Raw genomic sequence first — 23,442 nt, forward strand, 5'->3', positions numbered from 1 at the left:
AATTTCAATCAGAACCCAGAAACGAATTCGAATTTCAATCAGAACCCAGAAACGAATTCAAATTTCAATCAGAACCCAGAAACGATTTCAAACTCAATCAAAACCCAACAATTTTATCCAAATTAGGGATCAAATCAAATCGAACCCAGATAAAGAAAAGAGAATTAAAATCGAAAGAATTCTTCACCTGAGAAGCAAGATTTGTCGGTGGAGGACCACGACGGCAATCAAACAGATCAATGACGTAATGAAATCCCACCGATTGATTGAAGAATCTGGGTAATTTTTGAAAGGAAATTTTTTGGGGGAACTGATAAGAGTTAGGTAAAAATTGGCCGGCTGGAGAGGGTATGAAGAGGCAAAGAGAGAGAAAACTCATCAAGAGTCATGAATCGATTTGTTTATGGGTCATCGTCTGTGATTTAATAACAAGGAGAAGAAGCGAGTGACACACGTTGAGTAGAAAAGGATTCCGCCATGGCCGCATCAATCGCGAGCTTTGGGCTCGACAGTTGGTTTTCAATTGCATATAAATGGGTCCTTTTAACAAAGTATGCAAATAGGCTTTCAATACTTCGTAAATCATAAATACTTTTTTTATATGGGCCTACTCCCTCTTTTAGGCTTAACTTTATGTTTTTCAAATACATGTTTTAAAACATCATTTAATTATAATTGTTTTTTAACAAACATTTTGAAAGGAGTGTTTGTGATTGCTTATTTAAAATGATTTATACTTTTCTACAAAAACACTTATCAACTTATTATAAGTTAGAAGAGTTTAACTTCTTCAAAAACTTCTTATTACTGGTTTGACACCGGTATAAGTTGTTTATCCAAACACTCAAAAGTGCTTATTACCAGTGTCACACCGAAATAAGTCAATAATTTGTTTTTATAAGTAATCCCAAACACCCCCTAAATTTTTGTGAGAATTGCGTCTTTGATCTACAACGAGATTATGATTTATTGATAACCTGGATACTGTCAACGATGGATCACGATTTTTGTTGAGCGGTTGACAATAGAGGCATATGCAACTAACAAGTATGATTGTTTTCTCTTTAATTTTTATAATTAATATACGCGTATAATTTTTTTTAATATAGAGTAATAAATTAAATGGTTTTCACCAGAATCTTGAATTTCCATGCCAGACACGTTTATTGTTTAATAGTTTTAATTACATGATCTTTTACTTACTTAAAACAGTCATAAATAATTATCTCATCACATCCCGATTTCATTAAAAAAGACAGAGTCCCATATACCAGAAAAACTCACTCAAGCCCTATACAGACAAGACGTCACACCCTAAGAATAGGTTTTACCTGAACCAATGCGTCGACTTGCTTGAACAGTGGTTATCATGACTTGATCATTGATACTTCCATTATTGAGTACATAATGGGACCAATATTAATCAGAACACGCTTTAATTGGACATATAAAGTTTAGGTGTTGCATATACAAACAAAACCTCAACTAGTACCAAATGCAACGTATTCCAAGGGTTACCTACCAGCCATTTGGATCGGAAAATATTAGTAACCAATTTCATGAAATCAGATATCTTAACATGTTGATGGACATAAATTTCATGTTTACAATTCCTTAATTTTATCATATTAATGTAATAATTTGACAATATACTCAAATCTTATAAATTTATTCGCTAAATCAACATATTTCAGTGTTAAAAAATAGAATTGGAAAAAGTCAAAGTCAAAGTAAAAATTATAGGCTACTATCCATTGTTGACATTGACATATGCTCGAAGCATCTTCATGAAGGGTTTTCTAGCCCTATAGGAATATACAAACATACATGTGGCAGCGGAAATAAACACACGAAAATTTCTATGGCAAGCATTCACTCTAAACCCTCTAAAGGATGCTAGCCTAATGATTATAAGCAACACAACAATAAAAGAAAGGGAATAAGAATTACCTCTAATAGTCTAGCTGTCTTCTTTACTCGAGTCAGTTGAAGGACTTCAATGGTATCAGAGCCAGGTTTAGTTGATTATTTGCACATGCCATGCTACAATATTTCGTGAATGAGCCCTTAGGAGAGAACTGGTCTTGAAATCGTTTATATGTGTGTATGCTTGAAACGATTTGTTATATGATTGTTCTACGTAACAGGTTATTTTAATTTTTTAAAATGTTACCTACCTATATGTATAACCTAATTATATAATATATGTATGAGACAAAACCTTAAAGTCGAGTTAGATCCAAAGGGAGGCTCACCCACTTGAGAGAGGTTTAAGGTTGGTCTCTCTGATTCCTTAACGAGGGATGGTTTTTAAAGAGCCTTGTGTTTTACCACCCTTGACGCCTTTCTGTGGAGCTACCTCTCGGACTTAACCTGTCGACGCCCCTCGTTAAAAGTATAACATATAAAAGTATCCTAACAGTATTCCCGTTTAGATACTTAAGAAAATTGTGAAATTGTTGCTATTCCATGAAAACGCATAACATCCCCTTATGGTCTGTTAATGGAGCATGTGTGGTTCACCGGCACAATAACCTGAGACTATGTTGGATGATGTTATGGCGACTCGGATTTGTAGTTGTTGATGGAGTGCGTGTGGTTCACCGGTACGTCAATATGACACTACAAAGCTCGAGGATGCCTACGCGTTTTACATGGTTAATTCACAAAATCTTGTTTGTGGTCCTCGGTATCCCAACCACAAAAGTAAGATAGCATTTCCGAGACAAAACATGCCGTTAATTGAATTAACGAGTCTCATATATCTGGGAGTTTCATTATGATTGAAATTGATTGTCTACCTAAAATAGTTTGCCACGTGACTACGGTATCCCTCTTCACGTTGCAAATGAAAATATGGATCCTAGCCTCAAAATTGTAATTGGGTAAAATTTGTTTGAGGATTATTACACTAACTAAAATATGTTGGAGTTAAAATGTAGTTCTTTTTTAGAGATTTTGGCTTTTGGTTTTCTATTTTAGAGAAATTATAAAGAATCTGTTGAAGATGCTATCAAACTACTGATTATCTATTTTCCTGTTTTAATTTTTATTATTTTACTTTTAAATAAAGTTTTTAACTGACACGTTCTGTAATCTAAATATAAAACGATATTAGTAAAGTTAAAACATGATATGATTATGTCAAGGTTAATTATAAGGGGTTTTATGTATTTTTAAATCATACAAGTTCTTATAAGTCATGTCTGTTGGTCTGAAAACTGTAATTCATATATATGCTAATTGAACAGAAATGTTGAAGACATCATGTAACAGTACTGTAATCGATTGTATTTACGAGTTGGACAGTAATATGTATGAAATAAACATAGGCAAGAATACTACTGATGTTTATTTTTTATTTTTGCGTACTCACTTAAATTCGACAGAGTTTTTATTCATAAAAAACAAAATGTGATAATACCAAAATTTTGAACCGAGGTTTTCTGCTATAACACGTAAACTTGATGATAAGTCAATGTCGAGTTTGGTAATTTGACTTATTATCATGTTAAGGTCAAGTTCTAATCATGTAACTTCTTTTACGATGAAATTGTAAATTTTTTACTTCAATATGTTTCATCAGAGTTTTAATTTCAAAATATGTATTTCTTGTTATCAAAAGTGTATTCGCGCAATGCAACGAGATAAATCTTGATTTTTGTTTTATATTTTGGGTCTATCGATGTTATAATGTGATTTTATGTGGTTTTAAGAAAAAAATTAATGTTTTTATTTTTGAAGTGAAATATAAATTTATAAATATTTTAAAATTTTGAAAACCAAATAAGCGATATTAATATCAAATTAACTATTTAAAAGTTTCTTTGGTTCAATTTTTTATTATAATTTAATTGAAGTTTAATAACGAACTAATTTATTTTTAGGTTGATAAAATAGTTTTTTAAAAATAATAATTAAGTATTCTGTTAAAACTCAAAGATTATCTTAATTATATTTTAGATTTTTTATATTTAAAATGATGTTTATCATGTATTTGATTATGTGTATCTGCAGTTAGTTACACGAATTCAAACATAGAGATTTAATAAGATGTACTTATACACATTCTACTTGTAATCTTGAATTTTAAGTAATATGCATCAATAAACAATACTTTATGCACAAAAAATTGTTTTTAAGAGTTTATGTCAAATGTTTTATAATATAGTATAGACAATGTTTGCAAAGAAATTATAATTTAGCTTGAATCAGCCTGTTTTTCTAAACTATAAACCTTCGCCGATATCCTGATGAGCCAGCAAAAGCTCAATATTGGAAGTGTTGGAGAGTAAAAAGATTTATCTGGGAATTAGACTACGTGAATGGCGGAGGTATGTTTCATAACCAGTGTTCTAAAAGGCTCGTCGCGACAACCATCTTGGCACGCCGTGACTTAAGACTTGTGTTTGACACCACGTTGTGCCCATGGGACGCCATGATCTAATGCGTGATTTTTATAACACGTTATTTGATATTTCTTACCCTAATTCAATATGTTTAATATCAGTAATTCATTGAGTAATGGTAGAAAACAAAAATATTTATGTATAATTATTATATATGATATACAAATTTGCCGCCATAACTGACGCCTTAAAAAACGTCATGATTTTGCTATGATTTCTAAAACTTAAAGTCTGACCTCACCACAATGTCACATCACGTCTCATGCTATTTCGAACCTTGTTCATTACGTTGATATCCTCCAGTGAAATCGAGGGATCATTCATGTCCTTTCTTTATTCAATTATTTTGTGGGTTGTTTTCATTTTTGTAAATAAACATTAAATTTATATATATGCTAGTAAATTATACAATAGAAAACCAATAAAATCAGTAATTCATACATATTTTATGACTGTATATAACTGATAGGTGTTAATTTATTAATCATATTTACACACTTTTTTTACACTCTTGTAGTTTTATTTTATTATCCAAATTGAGTATTTTGGTCTTTTTTTTACATTCTTAGTACTTTTGGAGTTTTGTTGAAGTTATATGAATCATTGCATTTTACATGGATAAAATGGTCAAATCTCAAGACTGATCAAATCCTTTGAATTCCTACAAGATTTGTTGATTCTGCATATATTGACTGGATAAATCTTACAAATTCCTACAGAACCTGTTCGTGGGCTGCATTATTGGATGATTTTTGTTAGTGAGCTCCATATCTTACGTTTTTTGGACCACATTTAGTCCCCAAGCTTCCTAGACACTATATAAGGGGACTTATGTTGCACTTTGAACATCATTTCGTTAAATTACTTACTTTTTGTAACTTAATTTTCTTTCTTTCTCTAGAACTTGTTACTCTTCGTTTTTCTGCCTCTAGTTTTATGTATTTTAATTTTAAGTTTTAACTTTTGTTCATTCACTTTATTATTCAAGTAATATTAATTGTGTTGGTTACTTTTTTTTCTTAATTTCTGTTGCTTACAATTTATTGTTAAAATTAATTTTTATTTTTTATTTTTAGAGAACGCCTTGACAACATGACTTTACATTGGACTAAAATTTCATTTGTGGTTCGCGGGTTAATATCTAAAAAACCGATTTTTTATTATTTCACAAGTAAATTATGCAAGTATTTTAGGATTTGCAATGAGACTTTTCGTGTAAGTTTCCATTTTAGTCTTTTATTAATTTACCACTTTATATTTACATTTCTTGCATTTACTTTATCATCATTTATTTTATCGCACTTTAATTTACGCAATTTACTTTACATAATTTATATTTCCGTATTATTTAATTTAGAAAACCGTAACTCGCTTGGAAAATTTCCTCCTTAAAATATAATATTTGTATTTTACTTAATGTATTTTTCATCTCCGTTATTTACTTCTTTGTATTCTCATCTTTTGCAAAAAGAAAACATGTGATAATGGGCTAATTGTCTTAGCTTAAGGTATAATGAAAAATTATAAACGAGATCGATGTGAAATTTGAAAAGTGTTTTTAATATAACTATTTATTTTGGATTAAAAATATTTTGTTGAAAATTTCATTAAATTAATTGATGACTAATTTTATGTATGAAAATGTATTAGCTTTCAGAGTTAAGATAAATACGATAACCCGATGTAATATAAGAAGGCTAACAATAGCTTTAGTACATGACAAATGCTATATTTATATGGTGTAGGATGATAACACAGTGTTGTACTATGATTCACGACGTTTAACATAAATGATGTCGTATCGATAGTACGCTAACATGTGTGTACTATTGGGAAGCCGTCTGACCCGATAGTTGGATATTTATGACAACAATTATACTAATTAATAGTACTATTGGACTGTCTGAAAAAATGTTATAATATTTTTCTAATGAATCATTTGTTTCCATCTAAGCAGACCGTTACACCCTTTGTTTCTTTTCATGACTAATTTTTCGTAAATGATAATTAACTCATCAAACAAAAGATTTTTTCGAATTCGCTATCTAAAATCAATTCTTAAAGACTGAAATTCTTGAAATACTTTACAATCCATCTTTGCGGGAATGATATTCAATACTTTACCATTATTATACTTGCCCCAATATTTATTCTTATGTTGAATATTAAGGTTGCATACATCATACAACAGTAATCAAATAAAGGCTTGCGTGATTTATAGCTTCCTAAGACGAAATTTGTCCTCTAAATAATACACCTATTTAATAGATCTACCTATGAGCTTTTGACCGACTGGACTATCAGCAACGGAATACCCTTTTAGCGACAGATTTGCGAGGAAAATTTCCCTCGCTGATACCCTTCATTTTTGTAGTGTTATAGGTTATCTACTAATGGTTGATTGTGTTATAACATATAGGTTGTGTTAAAAAACAATAACCGAGAAAAATTATGAACTGAATATTGTATTTAGATGATTTAACAGTTTATTTAAACATACAGCTGTTATTAGAATTTTCGTTTTATATTTCATGAAGTCAAAAGCAATATCAAAGCAATAAAATGTAGCTCATTATAAATCGTGACTATGGAGAGAAAAACTGTCATCCCGACTATCAAGGGTTTTATTTTCAAATAAGTATCAGACAATATGTAGAATCTATGTCATATTAGATACATTGATCTTATGCAAAGAAAGATAGTTGTATGTAGCGTCCTTAATTAAACCCTCCTGTTTGGTGAAATCCGACATCGATGAATTAGGAGCACAGGTTTTGGTATTAAGAAACCGATTTGATAGGTTTTAACGATGAATTACTGTTTTGGTCCCTTGTACTTAAAAGTAGGAATTAGTCAAGAGACAAAAATAGTAACAAATTACAAACTATAGGGACAAAATAGTAATTTCTAAATCACAGGGACGTAAATTGAAATTATTAAAAAAGCAGAAGGACGAAAATCGTAATTCACCATACATACATATATATAAGCCAACTAATAACTTTAGGTTGTTAGGGAGACATAGTCGGAAAAGGTTCTAAAATGGTGGCATCATAGCATACAATTTAATAAAACGGTGATATGGTTAAAGATCGTAAAAAAAAACACTACATTATGTTGAAAGAATTTTGTGGTTACATCAGTGTTTTATGATGTTCATCAATTTGACGTCAATAAAGATTAATAGTGTTCAATACATACTCGATAGTTTTTTATGCATTATCAGTACGTGTTCGACGACAAAAATACTTATAAAGATGACAATGATGATATAGATCAACATGGGTTTTTCTGTTGGAATAATCAGCGACATCTACTGTTTTTAAACTAACCTACAAATTGTAGCAGTTACAAATAAGATGCACATGTTGTAAGAAATGGATAGGCCAAAACACAAGCCTTAGTAGGGGTCATAGCAGATGTAGAAACCTAAATCAAACCTCAAATATGCGTGTCGAGAGGGTTGAAATAATCGATCAAATCCCCTTTTCACTATTTGTCCTTCATCTACTCATCGTGAAACCCACAGATTTTAGCTCTATTTTCACCACTCCTTTTGTGTGTGCGCGACATATCAAGCCCAATAGCAAACAATATCCAATCGAGGGGTCTATTACTCCCGCCCCCGCCCCAAAAAAGTGAAATCGCACACAACATAAGAAGAGGGGGTGGTCGGTGGTGATCTGTGGTGCAGGGAAAGAAAAAGCCTAATATTCTTCGAAACAACCTTTATAAGAACCCGTTGAGTGAAGGGTATTTCGGTCTTTTTCAATTTTTGTTTTATTTTACATTAAAATCTAAAATTTCTTTAATTGGACTTGCCTAAAGTGTGCCATGTTCCACCAACATCCCTCAAGGCCTCGATCAACCCCTTAACGGCTTAACCTACGTCGACGGTGAACCAACTCCCCGTCATTACAATCACACACTTAGAAGTCAAAATCAAATCAAAAACTCATTTCCAAACCTCAAAATAACCAAAAACCCAAAGCCAAACTTCTAAATCAAACCAAAACACACAAACTTAAGCCTCAAAATCCCACTAAAAACCCAAATACAAACCTCAAAAATCCTAACCTGAATCAAAATCAAAATCAAAAACCTTAATCTAAAATAATACAAAAACCCATATGAAAGAGAGAGAAGATTATGATTTTGTTTAAAGGAAATGCAAATCGTGAGTGGGGGATTGGAGAGAAAGAATGCATACTGACATAGGGACTGAGGACTAGGACCGACCGGGGAAGGGGTACTCACCCGACTTGGGGACTGGAGTGTAGTCCGATGGATTCACTATAGAAGGTTCATCGTTATTTGTCTTTCTCCAGATCCTTACCACAGTTTCGATGGAGTCGTCGTGGAACCTGTTGGAGATGGTGATCGGTGGTGGGGAGGAGCACTGGTGTCGTTGGGTGGTGCTTTTGTGCTTCAACCATATTCTTCCAAAGAAGGCGACCGGTGGTTGGGGGTGAGGGGACGAAGTAGGCGACCAACAGTTGGGGTGCAGGGACGAAGTAGGTGACCGACGTTGGGGTGAGGGGACGAAGTAAGCTGTCGGCGTTGGGGTGAAGAGACGAAGAAGACATTGGAGTTGACCGAAGGTCATGATACATTAGAGAAAATTTCATTTTTAGTCCCTGTAATATGTAATTTTTACATATTTATTTATTTAATAAATAAAAATGAGATAAAAGTGAACAAAGACCGAAATATCCCCAAACTTAATGGGTTCTTCTACTGACGGTTAGATTCAAGGACCAAATCCGGTCGTTTTTGCATACCGCAATAGTAAATCTGTAATTTTAAAACTGTGGGACTAAAAGTGTTACAAACAACAAACCACGGAGACCAAATTTGTAGTTTACTCTAAATTATTAATTAATTTATAAATAAATAAATAGATCCAAATTGTAGAGATGGATCATTAATTTATAGTATTTTCAAGTTTCAACTCCTGGCAACAACCGAGCCGATCCAAGATTCTCTCCATTTGTCAACGCAAATGCATCATGGCACAGTTTGTTATGTGTTAACTTTTCATCACACACACACACACACAAACTGTCTCCTATAAAAAACCATGAACCTTCCTTTCTTCACCTGGATCTGCTTTCATCGAGATTTCCATCTAACGATCGTTTCATTGAATCGCTGAAGAGGAAGAAGAAGCAACTTTTGAAAATGGATTACTGTTCATCGTTTTCGTTTTCTCGCAAGGTTTTCGCCATTATAGCGGTTCTGACTTTGTTCTTGTCAACAGGTAATGAATTAACCCTCTGATTCATCTTCTGAAGTTGTTTTGTTTACATCGAATTAACAGATCCTTTGATTCTTTGGTTTGAATTTGTGATTTCGTTTTAGGATTTAGTGGAGAACTGATGCGATCTACAGAAACTACTGGTGATGTTTTTGCAACTCCTCCCGCTCTGTTTCAGGTATTCATTGTGGCTTTTTTTTTCCTTCGTTATCGTTGATTTTGTTCTACAGAGATTTGCACTTCTTTTCTGCGAGAATAGATGGAATAATAGTGTATAATCAGAGAAATACAAAAAACTATATATATGTGCGTATATACACACATAGATACATATATAATGAAGGTGTTTTACAGTGAAGAAAAAGCTCGATCTCATTTATCAAATATAGACACTACAGAATGTATATCTGCTTAAAATTATATCACATATATTTTGTAATCGAAGTATTTTTGACTAAATTTATCACGAATTGTTGAGTCAGATCAATGTAGGTAATCGAGCATCTATAATATCTATATATATATATAGAGAGAGAGAGAGAGAGAGAAAGAGAGGGGTCGGATGCATGTGATACCATTTTGTTTTCATGAGACCATTTTTTTACATTTAAAACTTCACAGCAAAACACTGTGAAGTTAAAAAAACTGAACCTTCACAGCAAAAACACTATGAAGGTTATTTTGCTGTGAAGTTTCAAGTGTAAAAAAAATAGTCTTACGGATTTCACAAAAAGCTGGTCTCACATGATCCTGAATCTCTCTCTGTATACATATGAGCTTAATCATTTTATAATTCCAAAATTTATGAAATTTGTAAGAAATTTTGACTTAATTAAGGTAAACATTATTAACATGGAACATATAAAACAAATATACAGTAATCACTATATTAACTTTTAATTATAAATAAAAAAATATTTTCATATAATATACATATTAATAAACTATGTGTCTGTGTGTTTGAACATCAATTTGTTTATTCCTATTGGAAGTACTTTTATAGGAAAATGACACTTGCCTTCTTTTCCCACTTGCGTGTTAGGAATATGAAATGATGTTGTTTGTGAAATATACCTACTCTTGTCTACTACGATCAGAATAAAAATATGTTGTATCCGAATTTCTTTTCTCTTTTTATCCATCAATCATATAAAATTACACAATTAATTTATTAAAAAAAAATATGAATACTAACGGGGAATATGATCACATCCGCGTCCCCAACGAGTAATCGAGGAATTTTTCTTGTTTGTGTGAGTTATTTTAAATCAAAAAATATGTTAATGTCATACTCAATCCAAAATGGTTCATGTTTAAATTCTCATATTTCCAAAATTTTGCTATTAAAAAGTATCAAATATTTATTGTTAATAAAATCACAACATCATATGTAATTATCGCATCGCTATCACAACAAAAATAACATAATTATTGGATGATTATCACATCAAAATCATATCATAAAAAGTCTTTAGTTTGTAAAATCATCATCACATTGTTATCACGGTAAAATATATCATTATCATAGTATTATTACATTATTATCAACAATGTTAACGGACGCATCAACATAAAAAGTCTCCGATGATAATAGTATGTATGTATGTATGTATTTGAGAAATAAAGAGGTGCTCTTATCCCTTAATCTGAGAAGTAAAGAAGTGATTATATCCATTTATTTGGTTAATATTTGCGGCTTTGATCGTGAAGTATCGGATAAATTCTTGCATTGGTATGCGAAATTTATAGAGGTATAGCTTCATAGCTTTTACAAATAGACAGCAAACATGTTAATTCGTGAACCCATGTAAACTATTTAATTGATAACTTCATATGTGCACCCATTAATTAGTTCATATGTAAACTATTTAATTGATTCATATATGAACCCATGTTCATATATGAATAAGTTAATTAGTTAATATGTGAATCATTTAATTAGTTAATATGTGAATCATACGGGTTCATATTTGAATCAGTTAAAAGAGTTAATATGTGAATTACACAAGTCATATATGAATATATGTGGATCACATAAGTTCATATATAAACCTGTTTGCCGTCTATTTGTAAAAGTATGAAACTGCCCTCTCTATTTTTCGTATAACCGTAATTTTAAACCAATCAAATCAACAATTATTGATCAGTCAAATTCGATCTTAACCCTATAAAGGGCTAAAATCACTTCTCAAATATTTACAACTTCTCAAAATAATCTTTAGCTATGTATATATACATACGAAGAAAGATCAAAATACTCTTTCTAAATCTAAAAAATATTAAATCTAATTTTTATAAATAATATATGGGGACGGGTGAGGGATAACATTACATGTCCTCACCCCCATCCCAAGTTTTTAACCTTTTGTAAATCCCCGTCCCTGTTTTCGGTTCTTGATTTTGCAGAGAATCTCAAGTCCCATTGGGACTGATACGTCAGGTTCTCTAATGAGACGGGTCTCATTCTCATGCTTATTTTCAATAACTGATCTTGTGTAAAACGTAATTAAATGGATCGAAATATGAATAATGAGCAGGAAAATGAAGGAATAAGGAGGGAGATGATAGACTTGGATTATGAAGATGCAGGCCCAAACACTAACAAAAGATCTGGACTTAATCTGCCTACCCCTGATCCTGAAGCACCTGCACCTCAACCCTAATTTCTCTTCTTTTTCTTACCTTCCAACAAATACTTTTTTCAACTTCTTCTCTTTCTTCTTTACCCACATACAACTTGAGTTTCAAATGTTCAATAAACTTGTTCCTTTCCGTTGCATGGTCGTTCCGTAACCGTAATTATAAATACGGGTTTTCTGTTCTATATTTAATCGGGACATGAATATGCTACACGGGTTGTGAGCTGAATCCACTCTCGTTGTTTTGTAACGACGGGCTACATCGTTTGTCAGCCCGATCGACTTCCTTCATTGTCTTTTATTCAGACCATTTATACGATTTATAGCAGTTAGTTGGCTTGACAACTGAAATCATCATATTCATTTTTATGTATCATAAAGTGTTCTTAAGATTTTGTTCATTATCACAGTGTTTGAAATGGTAGTCAGAGGTATATGACTAATATCAGGTGGATAAAAATCTGATATCCTAAAATCTCATATTTCATCTCTTTTTCATCAATAAAATTGAGATAAATTAAAATAATGCAATAGTAGATAGAGATGGTCAAAATGGGACTGTTCTGGACTGGTTATGGACCGATGGTTCGAGAACCGACTTTTATGAAAATTCAAGACTCGACCCAGCTTGAGACCAGTGACAGGACTGGTTATACATAGGTTCGATTTTTTTTAAAAAAAATTTAACCTTTATAAATTATATATCCTACAATATTTTTAAGTGTTTATTTTACCAACAACTTCAAGTTTTCTTTGAAATTATTAAGTCTTCCAATACTAAATTTCAAAAATTATAATTATACGAACATGTATAACACTTTGTGTAAAAAAAATCAAAGTGTATTTGAATGACCCAATTAGAGAATTTTAAGTGTATTTCAATAAGATATAAATCCAAAAAATAAAATCTTCAAACAATATTTTTTATAATGTTATTCAGTTTTTCATTTTTCTGAGGGTTTTCCTTGAACCTCACTCTCTACATATAACATATCTTAATGGGTAATGAGTAACGAAAATCCATTTATCCATACACCACCCACTAAAATGTCACAAATACAAGGACTGTATCTATAAGTTAGTCCAAATACTTCGACAAGTAGTGGAAAGGCTACTTGCGAACCCAAACTAATTTACAGATTTGATCCTTGTACTTACGGACCATGTTCGGAAACTTTTTTTTCTTGACATTTTGACCCCTCAGTAAATTGAGAACGTGTCATTTGTGAAGGTAGTGATATTTTTGAAGTTTTCGGAGAGAAATAGATAAGAGACGACTTTGGTCCCTGAAAATGGCTATTTTTATTAATTTCCCTAATTATCGTTAGCGTGAATTGTGGATTTGGTTCTTGTATTTTGATAGTTTTTTTTTTCCTAGGCTCCCTATAATATGTTTATTGAGATTTGTTCTTTGTGGTATTCAATTTGTTTCGACCATGATCTTTCTGACTAACGTCTATGTTAACTCCGTTAAATCAAAAGTCATTTTAGCCTTTTTGCCTATTCTTTTAATTTTTTTCCCTATAAAAAAGGTAAAACCAATTTTCTATACACACACACACAATGATGTCAAAATAAATAAAATAAGATATTAATTTGATTTGTTTAAATTGAAAAATTAATTATATTAAATACAATTTTATTTTAGTATTTTTGCCTATATAGGTATGAAAACCTGGTAGAAGTTTATTAGTGATTTGTTCAATTTTAAGTAACAAGGATGATAGTATGTATGGATCTTTCATTCAATTAAAATCTAAATAGTTGATTTTGAGTTTTTGAATGAAAAATAATATGACAATTGGAAACTTTAATTTTAAGATAATAAAATTGGAGTTCATTTCTTAATGGTTTTCAATGATTTTGGTGTTAAAATATCGATAAGAAGTTTGTTTATTGCAGTGATAGAAAAAGAATACTAAAGTTAAATCGTCTTTAACATAATTAAGTTTTAAATTTAAACAAATCAAATTATAAATTTATTTCTTATTTTATTCACTCTATTAAAATAAGACATGATTTTATGATTTGATTTGTTTAAATTAAAATTTTAATTACACTAAAACAATAAAACCGTATCTTTTCCACCATTGCAATAAAACAATAAACTTAAATCTTATTTAGTATTATTTATTTAAAAAAAATTAAACAAATCAAATCATACAATATTATATTTATTTTGATATAATTATATATATATATATATATACATATATATGTGTGTATATAAAAAATTCATTCTTTATAAGAAAAACACAAAGTTTAGGCAAAATGGCTAAAATGGTCATTAATTTTATGGAGTTAACGAAGGCCATAGTGAGAGGGACCATAGCCAAGGCAAATTGAATACGACAAGGACCAAATCCACTATAAACATAACATAGAGACTCCAATAAAAAAAGATATCAAAATAATTAGTATGACTTCCTCCCGTTTAATTTTTAGCCTACCTATTTTATAATTGAAATAAAATAGACAAATAGTCAAGATTTCATAAGAAATTAACCTCGTAGGAACCTCGACCTACCAACCTTAAAACAAAACCCATGGACAAAATCAATCTTGGATCGACGATGTATGACAGCAAAGGCGGGCACTGAAGAGATCTTGATGCAAGGACAAACCTAGTGTAGTGCATACGGTGGCACGGGCCACCACTTCGTTCAGTCATCATAGTGTAAAAAATTATTGGGTCTTGAAAAGTGTCACGGTGTCAATTTGTTGTGTGCCATCGTATATATCATAAAACTACAATTAGGACGCAAGACTTTTCTTTCACCCTAGACCCGAGTTTTAGTCCTGTTACTATTAGTGTCATTTTCTTAGTTTTTACCTTTTCATTTCAGATTTTTTATGTCTCTAAAAGATTTGTAATAAAATATTTGAACACATGACCTCACATATGAAAAACAATAAACTAACCACCAGAACAATGTTGATTTTGTGAAAAATATATGTATATTTGTTTTTTATAGTCAAATGATGTCACCATTTGAGAAAAAATTATAGGCCTATCTCTGTTGAGGGAGGCTAAAGGCGTGTAAAATGAAAAAGGCATATAGGTAAAAGAAAAACTATGGATGAATGTAAACAACACCCTTCAATAGGCTTAGCGAATAAGCCCTAGACTGCCTAATTAAGCCACAACCGAACAGATTTGTATAACTTTTCAAATAAAATGTTATTCAATCCATTAAGTCGCAACTCACAACCGAACAACCCATTAGTTTGCAAATGCAACCGAAGAATTAAAAGTCATAAGCAGGCTTGGGCTCTTTATGCAAATGGGTCTCATTATCTTCTAAACTAATTTGTGGGCTTCTTAATTGGGCTCTTTAAACTTCAACCCATACCCATATTGATATAAAATAGAGTAAACTACAAAGTTGGTCCCTATGGTTTGTTAAAAGTAACACTTTTTATCCTTAAAGTTTCAGACTTAGAAAATGGTCATCAGGATTTATAAAAAAAGTTTGAATTTGGTCCCTTACTCTAATGGTTGTTAAAAAAATTGTTAACTAAGTGGCAGCCACGTCCTTTTATCAATTCTTTTTTATCTTTTACCCAATCAAAAACCACAGATACTAAGAACATAAAAATCGATTTTGATTTTGTAAAAGACAAAAAATAAATAAAATGACGAAAATGCCCCTTATTTAACGAAATTTAACGGATGCTATATGGAGAGATCAAATTTGGATGTTTTTGCAAATCACAATAGCCATGTTATAATTTAGAAATTGCAATATAAAAAATATTATTTTCAACAAAACATAGGAAACTTATTTGTAGTTTACTTTATAAGAAATAATGTGAATAAACCTAAGGAACTTCGGCCTAACGGTATGTGAGTCCTTAGCCTCGTAGGAGGTCAATGGTTCAAACTTCACCAAATGTGGAAGAGTCTATTTGTTATATATAAAATATTATATACTATAAAAAATAATGTGAATAAATATAGTGATCAATCATATTTAAAAAAATTATTTAAATATTTTTCATTTATGGATTTAAATAAAAAAACATTACAGGAAATTTGGAAAAGAAATAACATACTTAAACGCATATTAATCTTAAAATGCAACATGTTTTTCTTATAGTTATACGATTACACCCGAGTAGGAATTTTAAAATGATTCCATACAACGGAAATGACACTATACGTTCATTTATATGAGTAGAGTACAATTTTATATTAGTCAAACTTGTATACGTATTTCCTATAGAACACAGTTACTTCAGTTTATTTAATTGTTCATCCCGATCCTACTGCTTCTTTCGAGAAGACAAAACAGAAAGAGATTCAAACTCATAACTTTCAAGGTATTAATTATAGTCCAAAATATCAGACTAGATACCACTGTAGGAAGTGGTTAACGAAATTGGCCTCCAGTATACGTTTGCCCGAACGACCAACTGGGAGGAGCCACATTGTAGGACACAAGACTTCGGCCATCCCCAGTGGTGACCTTAAAAGACAGAGATTGTCCGTTGAGGTAACTATTGCTTTGCCAATTTTGCCCCCAATTTCTGGACATTGGTTGCCAGCTTGTTCTCGACCCTTTGATGAATACAGTTCTCACATCCCCTGCATCTCCTACGTTTGTGATTAGAACCAAATTGAAGTATGAGTGCCCGTTTATTGTGAACCTAATCCCGCCCCTTCTTCTGCATGGTACCCTACAAGAACCAGGGCAAAATTGTCATTTTACCATAGATAGTAAAAGAAGGTCAAAATTGTCCTTTGGCACCTATAAGTAATAAGGGCAATAATAGATCACAAAAAGGTAATTTCGAATTTAGAAACTTTGATTTAATTAATACCGACCAAGTCTTTTAAATAACCCAGTTATGAGTTCATGATATTATGATAATAAATATGTGTTTTGACAATGAATGTCAAGGTACCATTGTGAATGTGATGGATGCTAAAAGACAGAACCACCCTTGACAACAACCGTGGTAAGTAAGTTTAATAATGAATACTAGTACCTGTATTAGTGAAAAGACGAAATTGCCCTTTGAGGATGCCTACTACAAATTTAAAGCACATGGAAGATGGTACCCGCCACCCAAAAACTAAACTGACGAAACGACCCTTGACAACAACGATCAAAGTCAACGTCAATACATGAAAAGAAAGAAGGACCCTTGAAAACGATGGTGTCACGAAACTATGTGAAAAGACCAAACCACCCTTGAAAAGACAACATTTTTAAATGTAAAAAAAGTAGTGTCGGAATCATTATACTCAATGTGAAATGACTAAAATATTATTGATGATTAATTAAAATACCTTCGATAAGCATTGACATAAATAATTAATGGGGATCGATGGGTATGTGAAAAGACGAAATCACCCTAAAAAATGACAATGTTATAAAAGGATATCTATGCAAGAAGTTAATGTAAAACGACTAAACCATCCTTACATGTAATTAACCAAGAACCTTCGATAAACGTTAACAATGAATAATGGGCATCGATAGGCACATGAAAAGATGAAATAAAAGCTATGTAATACTCAATGTAAAATGACCAAACTACCCTTTGTATATGATTAATCAACCACAAACCTTCGATACGCAACGGGCACAACTCCGGCTCGGTATTGAGCAATATGAAGGAAAATAGGCTGGGAAAGATCGAAATGAATATTATCACACCATCCTCCCGGCGGACAAAAATTGGTGGCGGTGACAACGATGGTTCCCGGAAGACACCATTGTGGATCATTCACACACCGGAGCTCAAAGCATGCTCCACAACTCAACCCATTGTTGAACAAAGGTGTACTCAATGCAGCAGTGTTTGTACCATACCCTTGACTATATAAGTTTCCATACCCACAAGCCCCACCTACATATAAACAAACCAAACCATTCATAATCTCCAACAGTTTCTTTATAATTTCTTTAAAATAAAAAAATAATCAATAAAATTCTTTTGTCCCGAAATTTTGTGTTTTTCTTGATGTCAACCAGTCATGTGAAAACACATAATCAGAGAAAGAGAGAAAGTAAATATATATATATATATATATATATATTTATATATAAAACAATAATGATGATGATGTGTTTTTACATGATTGGTAGAATACGGAGGAAACATACACTTTTATTTACAAAAAATGAATTCTAACTCCAATAGTTTTTTTCATTTTTGACTTTCCAAGTTCCAACCCAAATTAAGTACCCATATTTTTACGTTTTATTTATCTTAAAATAAATTCCGACTTTAAAAAAATAAACATCTACTCGTTAATTATGAGATAGCTTTATTTCTCTCTCTATTATTAATAATAAAATTATTCTTTAGTTAATTAAAAAGTATATAATTACAAAATCCTAAAAATATACGTTTTTTTTCATTATGAACACTTAATTTAGAACGATGGAACTAAAATATTCATTTATATATATATATATATTTAAAATATGTTTGGGAGTTTTTCTCGGTAAAGAATAATTAACTTCTAACTTCTGAAAATTTCATTTTTCTTTATATTAAAGAAACTGTTATAAATACTATTAAACACAAACCCTAATTCAAGAACATGTAATCAATGTACATACCCATTGTTCCCGAGGCATCACCACCACCATAGAAGGTGGCATGAGCATTGCTCCATGGAGTTATATAGTAACCATTAACCGACGATACAATTAACAGAAGAAAACTCGTCATTGGAATCAAAATCGCACCCATTTTTGATCGATTTCCTGCGAAAAAAAGGAATCAAAAAGTCCATACAACCATCACTTAATTGTGGGTGTTTTAGGGTTCAAGATAAGACATAAAGAACAATGATAGATTAACATAAGAAAACCCATTATCAAAATCATAATCGCACCCAAAATATATATATATATATATATATATATATATATATATGTGTGTGTGTGTGTGTGTGTGTGTGTGTGTTTAGGGTTCAAGAAACAAAAGGGAAGACATAAAAATGATGGAAGGAGAAGGATTTACAAGCAAGAAAGGAGGGTGCTTGAATGGAGATAGTTTTATGAAGATGGAGATGGAGGATTAAATAGAGGGTTTCTTGAATTTGCATGGACCCCTACAACTACAAATGGACATATACTTGTTTTCAATACATTGATGTCTATCACTTTAATTATAACCTCACTTGATCCAACCCGTTCGGTTATACCCGTTAATGACCGTTTATACGACTACGATAACCGGTTTACGTACGCGGATCGGTTTCAAAAACCCTGTTTCGAAAACCCTTTGAACCAACACTAGAACGATATAGGGTTTATAAGATGCTATAAATGTTTAAGTGTTCCAAATAGATAATGTTGGATGCCCTAAATGTTTTAAAGATGTTACAATAAGTTTGTATGATACTTTTGGACGTTTTAATAAGTTTTTTTAGAACATTTTGAAACTAAAGCGTCGTATTATAGCTATTTTATCAGATAATTTTGAGAAAACTGTCTTATTATCACATGATCACTGACGGAAAAACCACCACCATTAAATTTCCGACAAAAAATCTGACGGATTTTTGATCGGTGGAAAGATAATTTTTATTTTATTTCTTTCAATTATTTTTTTCAGGTGTCCGTCGGTGATCCATTGGTGAATTTTTCATCTCCTCACCGCGTTTAACCTAAAATGAAAATTTGGGTCGTGGGGGAGAGCCCATTCTCTTATACGACATCGAATAGCCAATCACATTAATTATTGTTTAACACCTCTAACCTACCTTTAATGCATGTATTTTTTTTTCCGATAAATGATTGTATTTACGTTTTTTTATTAACATGGATATCCAATCCGCTATGCGAGACGACTAATCCCAGGACAACTACCTGCTTTACAGATAGCTTGAAGTCACCGCATTTGAACCTCCGTAGCCACAAAAGAATTTTTATTCCTCATTGGATTTGAATCTGGTACCTCCTAGTACTTTTGACATTTGGAGCCAAACTCAAACCAATGAGGCACCACCCTTCGGGTATTACACTACAATAACATTAGGTTTCTAGGACGCCTAAAATTTTAAGTATCCTAATAGCATACTTTATAGGACTTAAGTTTATAGAATCAAATAAAAAATTGTCCTATCTAAAAAGGGTCACATTACGTTTATAAGAAGTTTTTTTTTTGCATTTTAATAAGTTTTTTAAGACACTTTTAAAATAAAGTATTATATTAGTTATTTTAAACACCACTGTTTGAAAAAAGAACCCATGAAAAATGGGTTTATAGAACACTTTTACAAAATTGTTCTATAAAATAGTTAACACGACACTTTATTTTAGAAACATTCTAAAAAATCTGTTAAAACGCCTAAAAACTCATGTAAACTTATTGTAATACATTTAGATATGATGTTTTATAATTTGGTTCTATAAACTTAAGTAACTTAAAATATGTTATTAAGACGTTTTAAGCCGATGTCTTATAAACTTAATTTTATTATAATATTAATTAAATTTAATAGGAATAAAAAATATTGAATTTGATATGCCATCAGTCATTTAATATGTGATGTCTTAATCTATTTCATCACTCTTAACACTTCAAAATCTAGGCCTCATGTATGAAATCCATATACATGACCAAGTTTTTATTTTCTTTTTTATATAATTTATATATTTTTTAATAATTTATCGACATTTGAAATTGAAGAGATTTGAATTCATAACTTATAGATTATTATTAAGAATTTCGAGTACTGAGATAAACTATATATACAATTTTGTAGCTACTTTTGTATGTAACATTGTGTATATTTTGGGACTAATGTGTAAATTTGAGGGGTTACAAGTTTGATATCAGAGCCATGTTTCGATTCTGAGATCTGTGAGTTATGGGCCCACCCCGCTTGCGTATAATTTGTACAAACAACAGTTTAAAAGAAATTGAGTAACGAGATGTTTGGATGTGCAATCGAGATTCAAAAAATAGTTGTAAACAAAATCGTTGTATAACAGATGGTTAAATAGCTTTACATTAACTTTTACAAACCGTATTTTACTGTAAATTCTTTATTTATTTTTAAATTTTTTAAAACTATTTATGACGTAAAAATATGATAATCATAATTATAATAACACCGTTAAATAGGTAGTTTAAGAAGAAAAAAAACCATACTTCGTTTCTTTAATGAATAAAAATATGATCTGAAACATATTTACAAAATTTCTGACAAAATTTTCAATAATCCAGTAATAAACTAGTGACGAATTTCCAACAAATTTCACTGGTCAGGTAATGAACTAGTGATGGATTCCGAGCAAAGTTCACTGGTCAGGTAATAAACTAGTGGTGGACTTCAATATAGACGGATTCAAGATTTTCTTTTAAGTGGTACCACAAAATAAACACCATTTTTTCGTAATTTTTTTAACATAAACCTTAAAGTTTTAATGTTTATAGTTTCATCCGACAAAATTTATGACCGTACACCTCATGAGCATGCAGGACTCATAGGGATCAAAGAGGAAAGCCCTTCTCTTAATTTCATTGAGGGTTTTTAAGAATGTAAAAATATACATTTAGCCACGTTTTTATGGTCTCACAGACGACCAAAACCTTAAGAGTGGGCCCGCCTTTGATTTCCAGCACCCATCAGAAGGAACTTGATTACTGTTCTCATAGTATATTATTTGGCATTTCAGAATTACCCCTAGAAACGACCTTCCATTTTGCATAGTTTATAAACTTTGTGAAGAATTAAACACAAATAGTTCCATTAAGAGACAGCCTCTGAATCACTAAGAGGTGAATCTTGTTTGGCAAAAAAAAAAAGCTTGCCTCTTAATGGTTCTAAAACCTCTCTGAATGATTTTGTATCTTGGGTCTCCCTTAACCATTCAACACACAAATTTCATTCTGAATAATTACCAAACAATTATATTTAATTTTGTATTATAGTATAAGAGTCTATTAATCATTCTGGTCACTTAATCATTCTGCACCAAATCATTCAGCAACTGTCAAACGATCCCTAAGAATTGTGGTTTGTTGAGAATTTTCCGGCTGCAAATATACCCTACTTAGGTGGAGCAACAAACAATTGAGTGAGGTTTTTTCTTATAAAAAGGAGCCAAAGCTTCGGTTATAATATTACATTGGAAAAAGTTGCGTAACGTCTACAAAAACTTGAATCAACTTATGCAACATTATACTGGAAAAAACTTGGTTACAAGTTGCTTGAGTGATACTTACATAATCTCGATCATTTTGATTAATAAGTTGAAACTGTGGCTATTAAATAAAGAAGAGGGGCCTGATCGGCTATTTTGAACAAAAAGCTAAGAGCATCTACAACAACTATGTTAAAATGGAGATTTTGAAGATTTAACAACTAAACTTTACTCCAACAATTATAGTAAAATATAGATTTTGAAGATTTAGCGAAAAATTTCATTCCAACAGCTATGTTAAAACATAAATTTTGGAAATTTAACAAATTTTTTTGCTCCAACAGTTATGCTAATACGTTTGCTATAATAGAGGAAAGATGAGGGTAAATGTGAAATTTTCTAAATTTTGATAAATCTCTAATACTATATATAGGATTGAGAAATAATAATTTAAAATTTTAATTATAAAATATCAATAAGAGGTATTGAAAATAAATGTTTAAAAAAATAATTTATTAAATTTACTAATTATTTTAATAATATAATTAATATTAAAATTAAAATTATTAAAATAAAGTAGCAGTTAGAATTGAATTTTTGATACTATATATATATATATGGACTTGGGATCATGTGAGACCAAGGGTTTTTCTTGAGACCCGTAAGACCAATTCTCAACCCTTATATTAGATCTACAATCCGACAATTTGAACATTCATAAACGCCACGAGACTTCTCAATAATCACAAAATTGTCACCGTGCAACTATATACCATTAGATCATTAGCTTATAAAGTTGATCAATGAACATAAATTGGTCTTACAGGTCTCACGAAAAACCCTTGGTCTCACATGAACCCAACCCTATATATATATATATATATATATATATATATATATACTATATTATAATGCATTTGACTAAAACTCTTAAAAACTCTTAAACTCTTAAAACTCTTAAACCCGTTCATCCCTATCCGATTTCATCCCATAACTGAATTCGTGTAACTAACTGCAGA

The 23,442-nt window shown here is 31.1% G+C and overlaps 2 protein-coding genes across 2 annotated transcripts in view; both read right to left on the reverse strand.

Annotated features, from left to right (window-relative positions):
• Positions 1–440, reverse strand: part of LOC112515096 (uncharacterized protein At5g19025-like) — a 1,658-nt gene extending 1,218 nt beyond the window's left edge. Inside the window, exon 1 of the mRNA XM_025121750.1 lies at positions 1–440. The gene's annotated coding sequence lies outside the window, so the exon portion shown is untranslated.
• A 15,916-nt stretch (positions 441–16,356) lies between these two features.
• LOC112515122 (expansin-A1-like) lies at positions 16,357–19,307 on the reverse strand. The gene is made up of 4 exons (XM_025121790.1): positions 19,290–19,307; positions 18,884–19,030; positions 17,882–18,164; positions 16,357–16,985 (listed from the first exon to the last, which is right to left on the reverse strand). Exons 2-4 carry the CDS (start codon positions 19,014–19,016, stop codon positions 16,679–16,681), a joined length of 723 nt encoding a protein of 240 aa, XP_024977558.1. The 5' UTR covers positions 19,017–19,030; positions 19,290–19,307; the 3' UTR covers positions 16,357–16,678.
• Positions 19,308–23,442: the final 4,135 nt, after the last annotated feature.

The sequence above is a fragment of the Cynara cardunculus genome, assembly GCF_001531365.2.
Source record: "Cynara cardunculus var. scolymus isolate 2C chromosome LG 7, CcrdV1, whole genome shotgun sequence".
Taxonomy (NCBI): domain Eukaryota; kingdom Viridiplantae; phylum Streptophyta; class Magnoliopsida; order Asterales; family Asteraceae; genus Cynara; species Cynara cardunculus.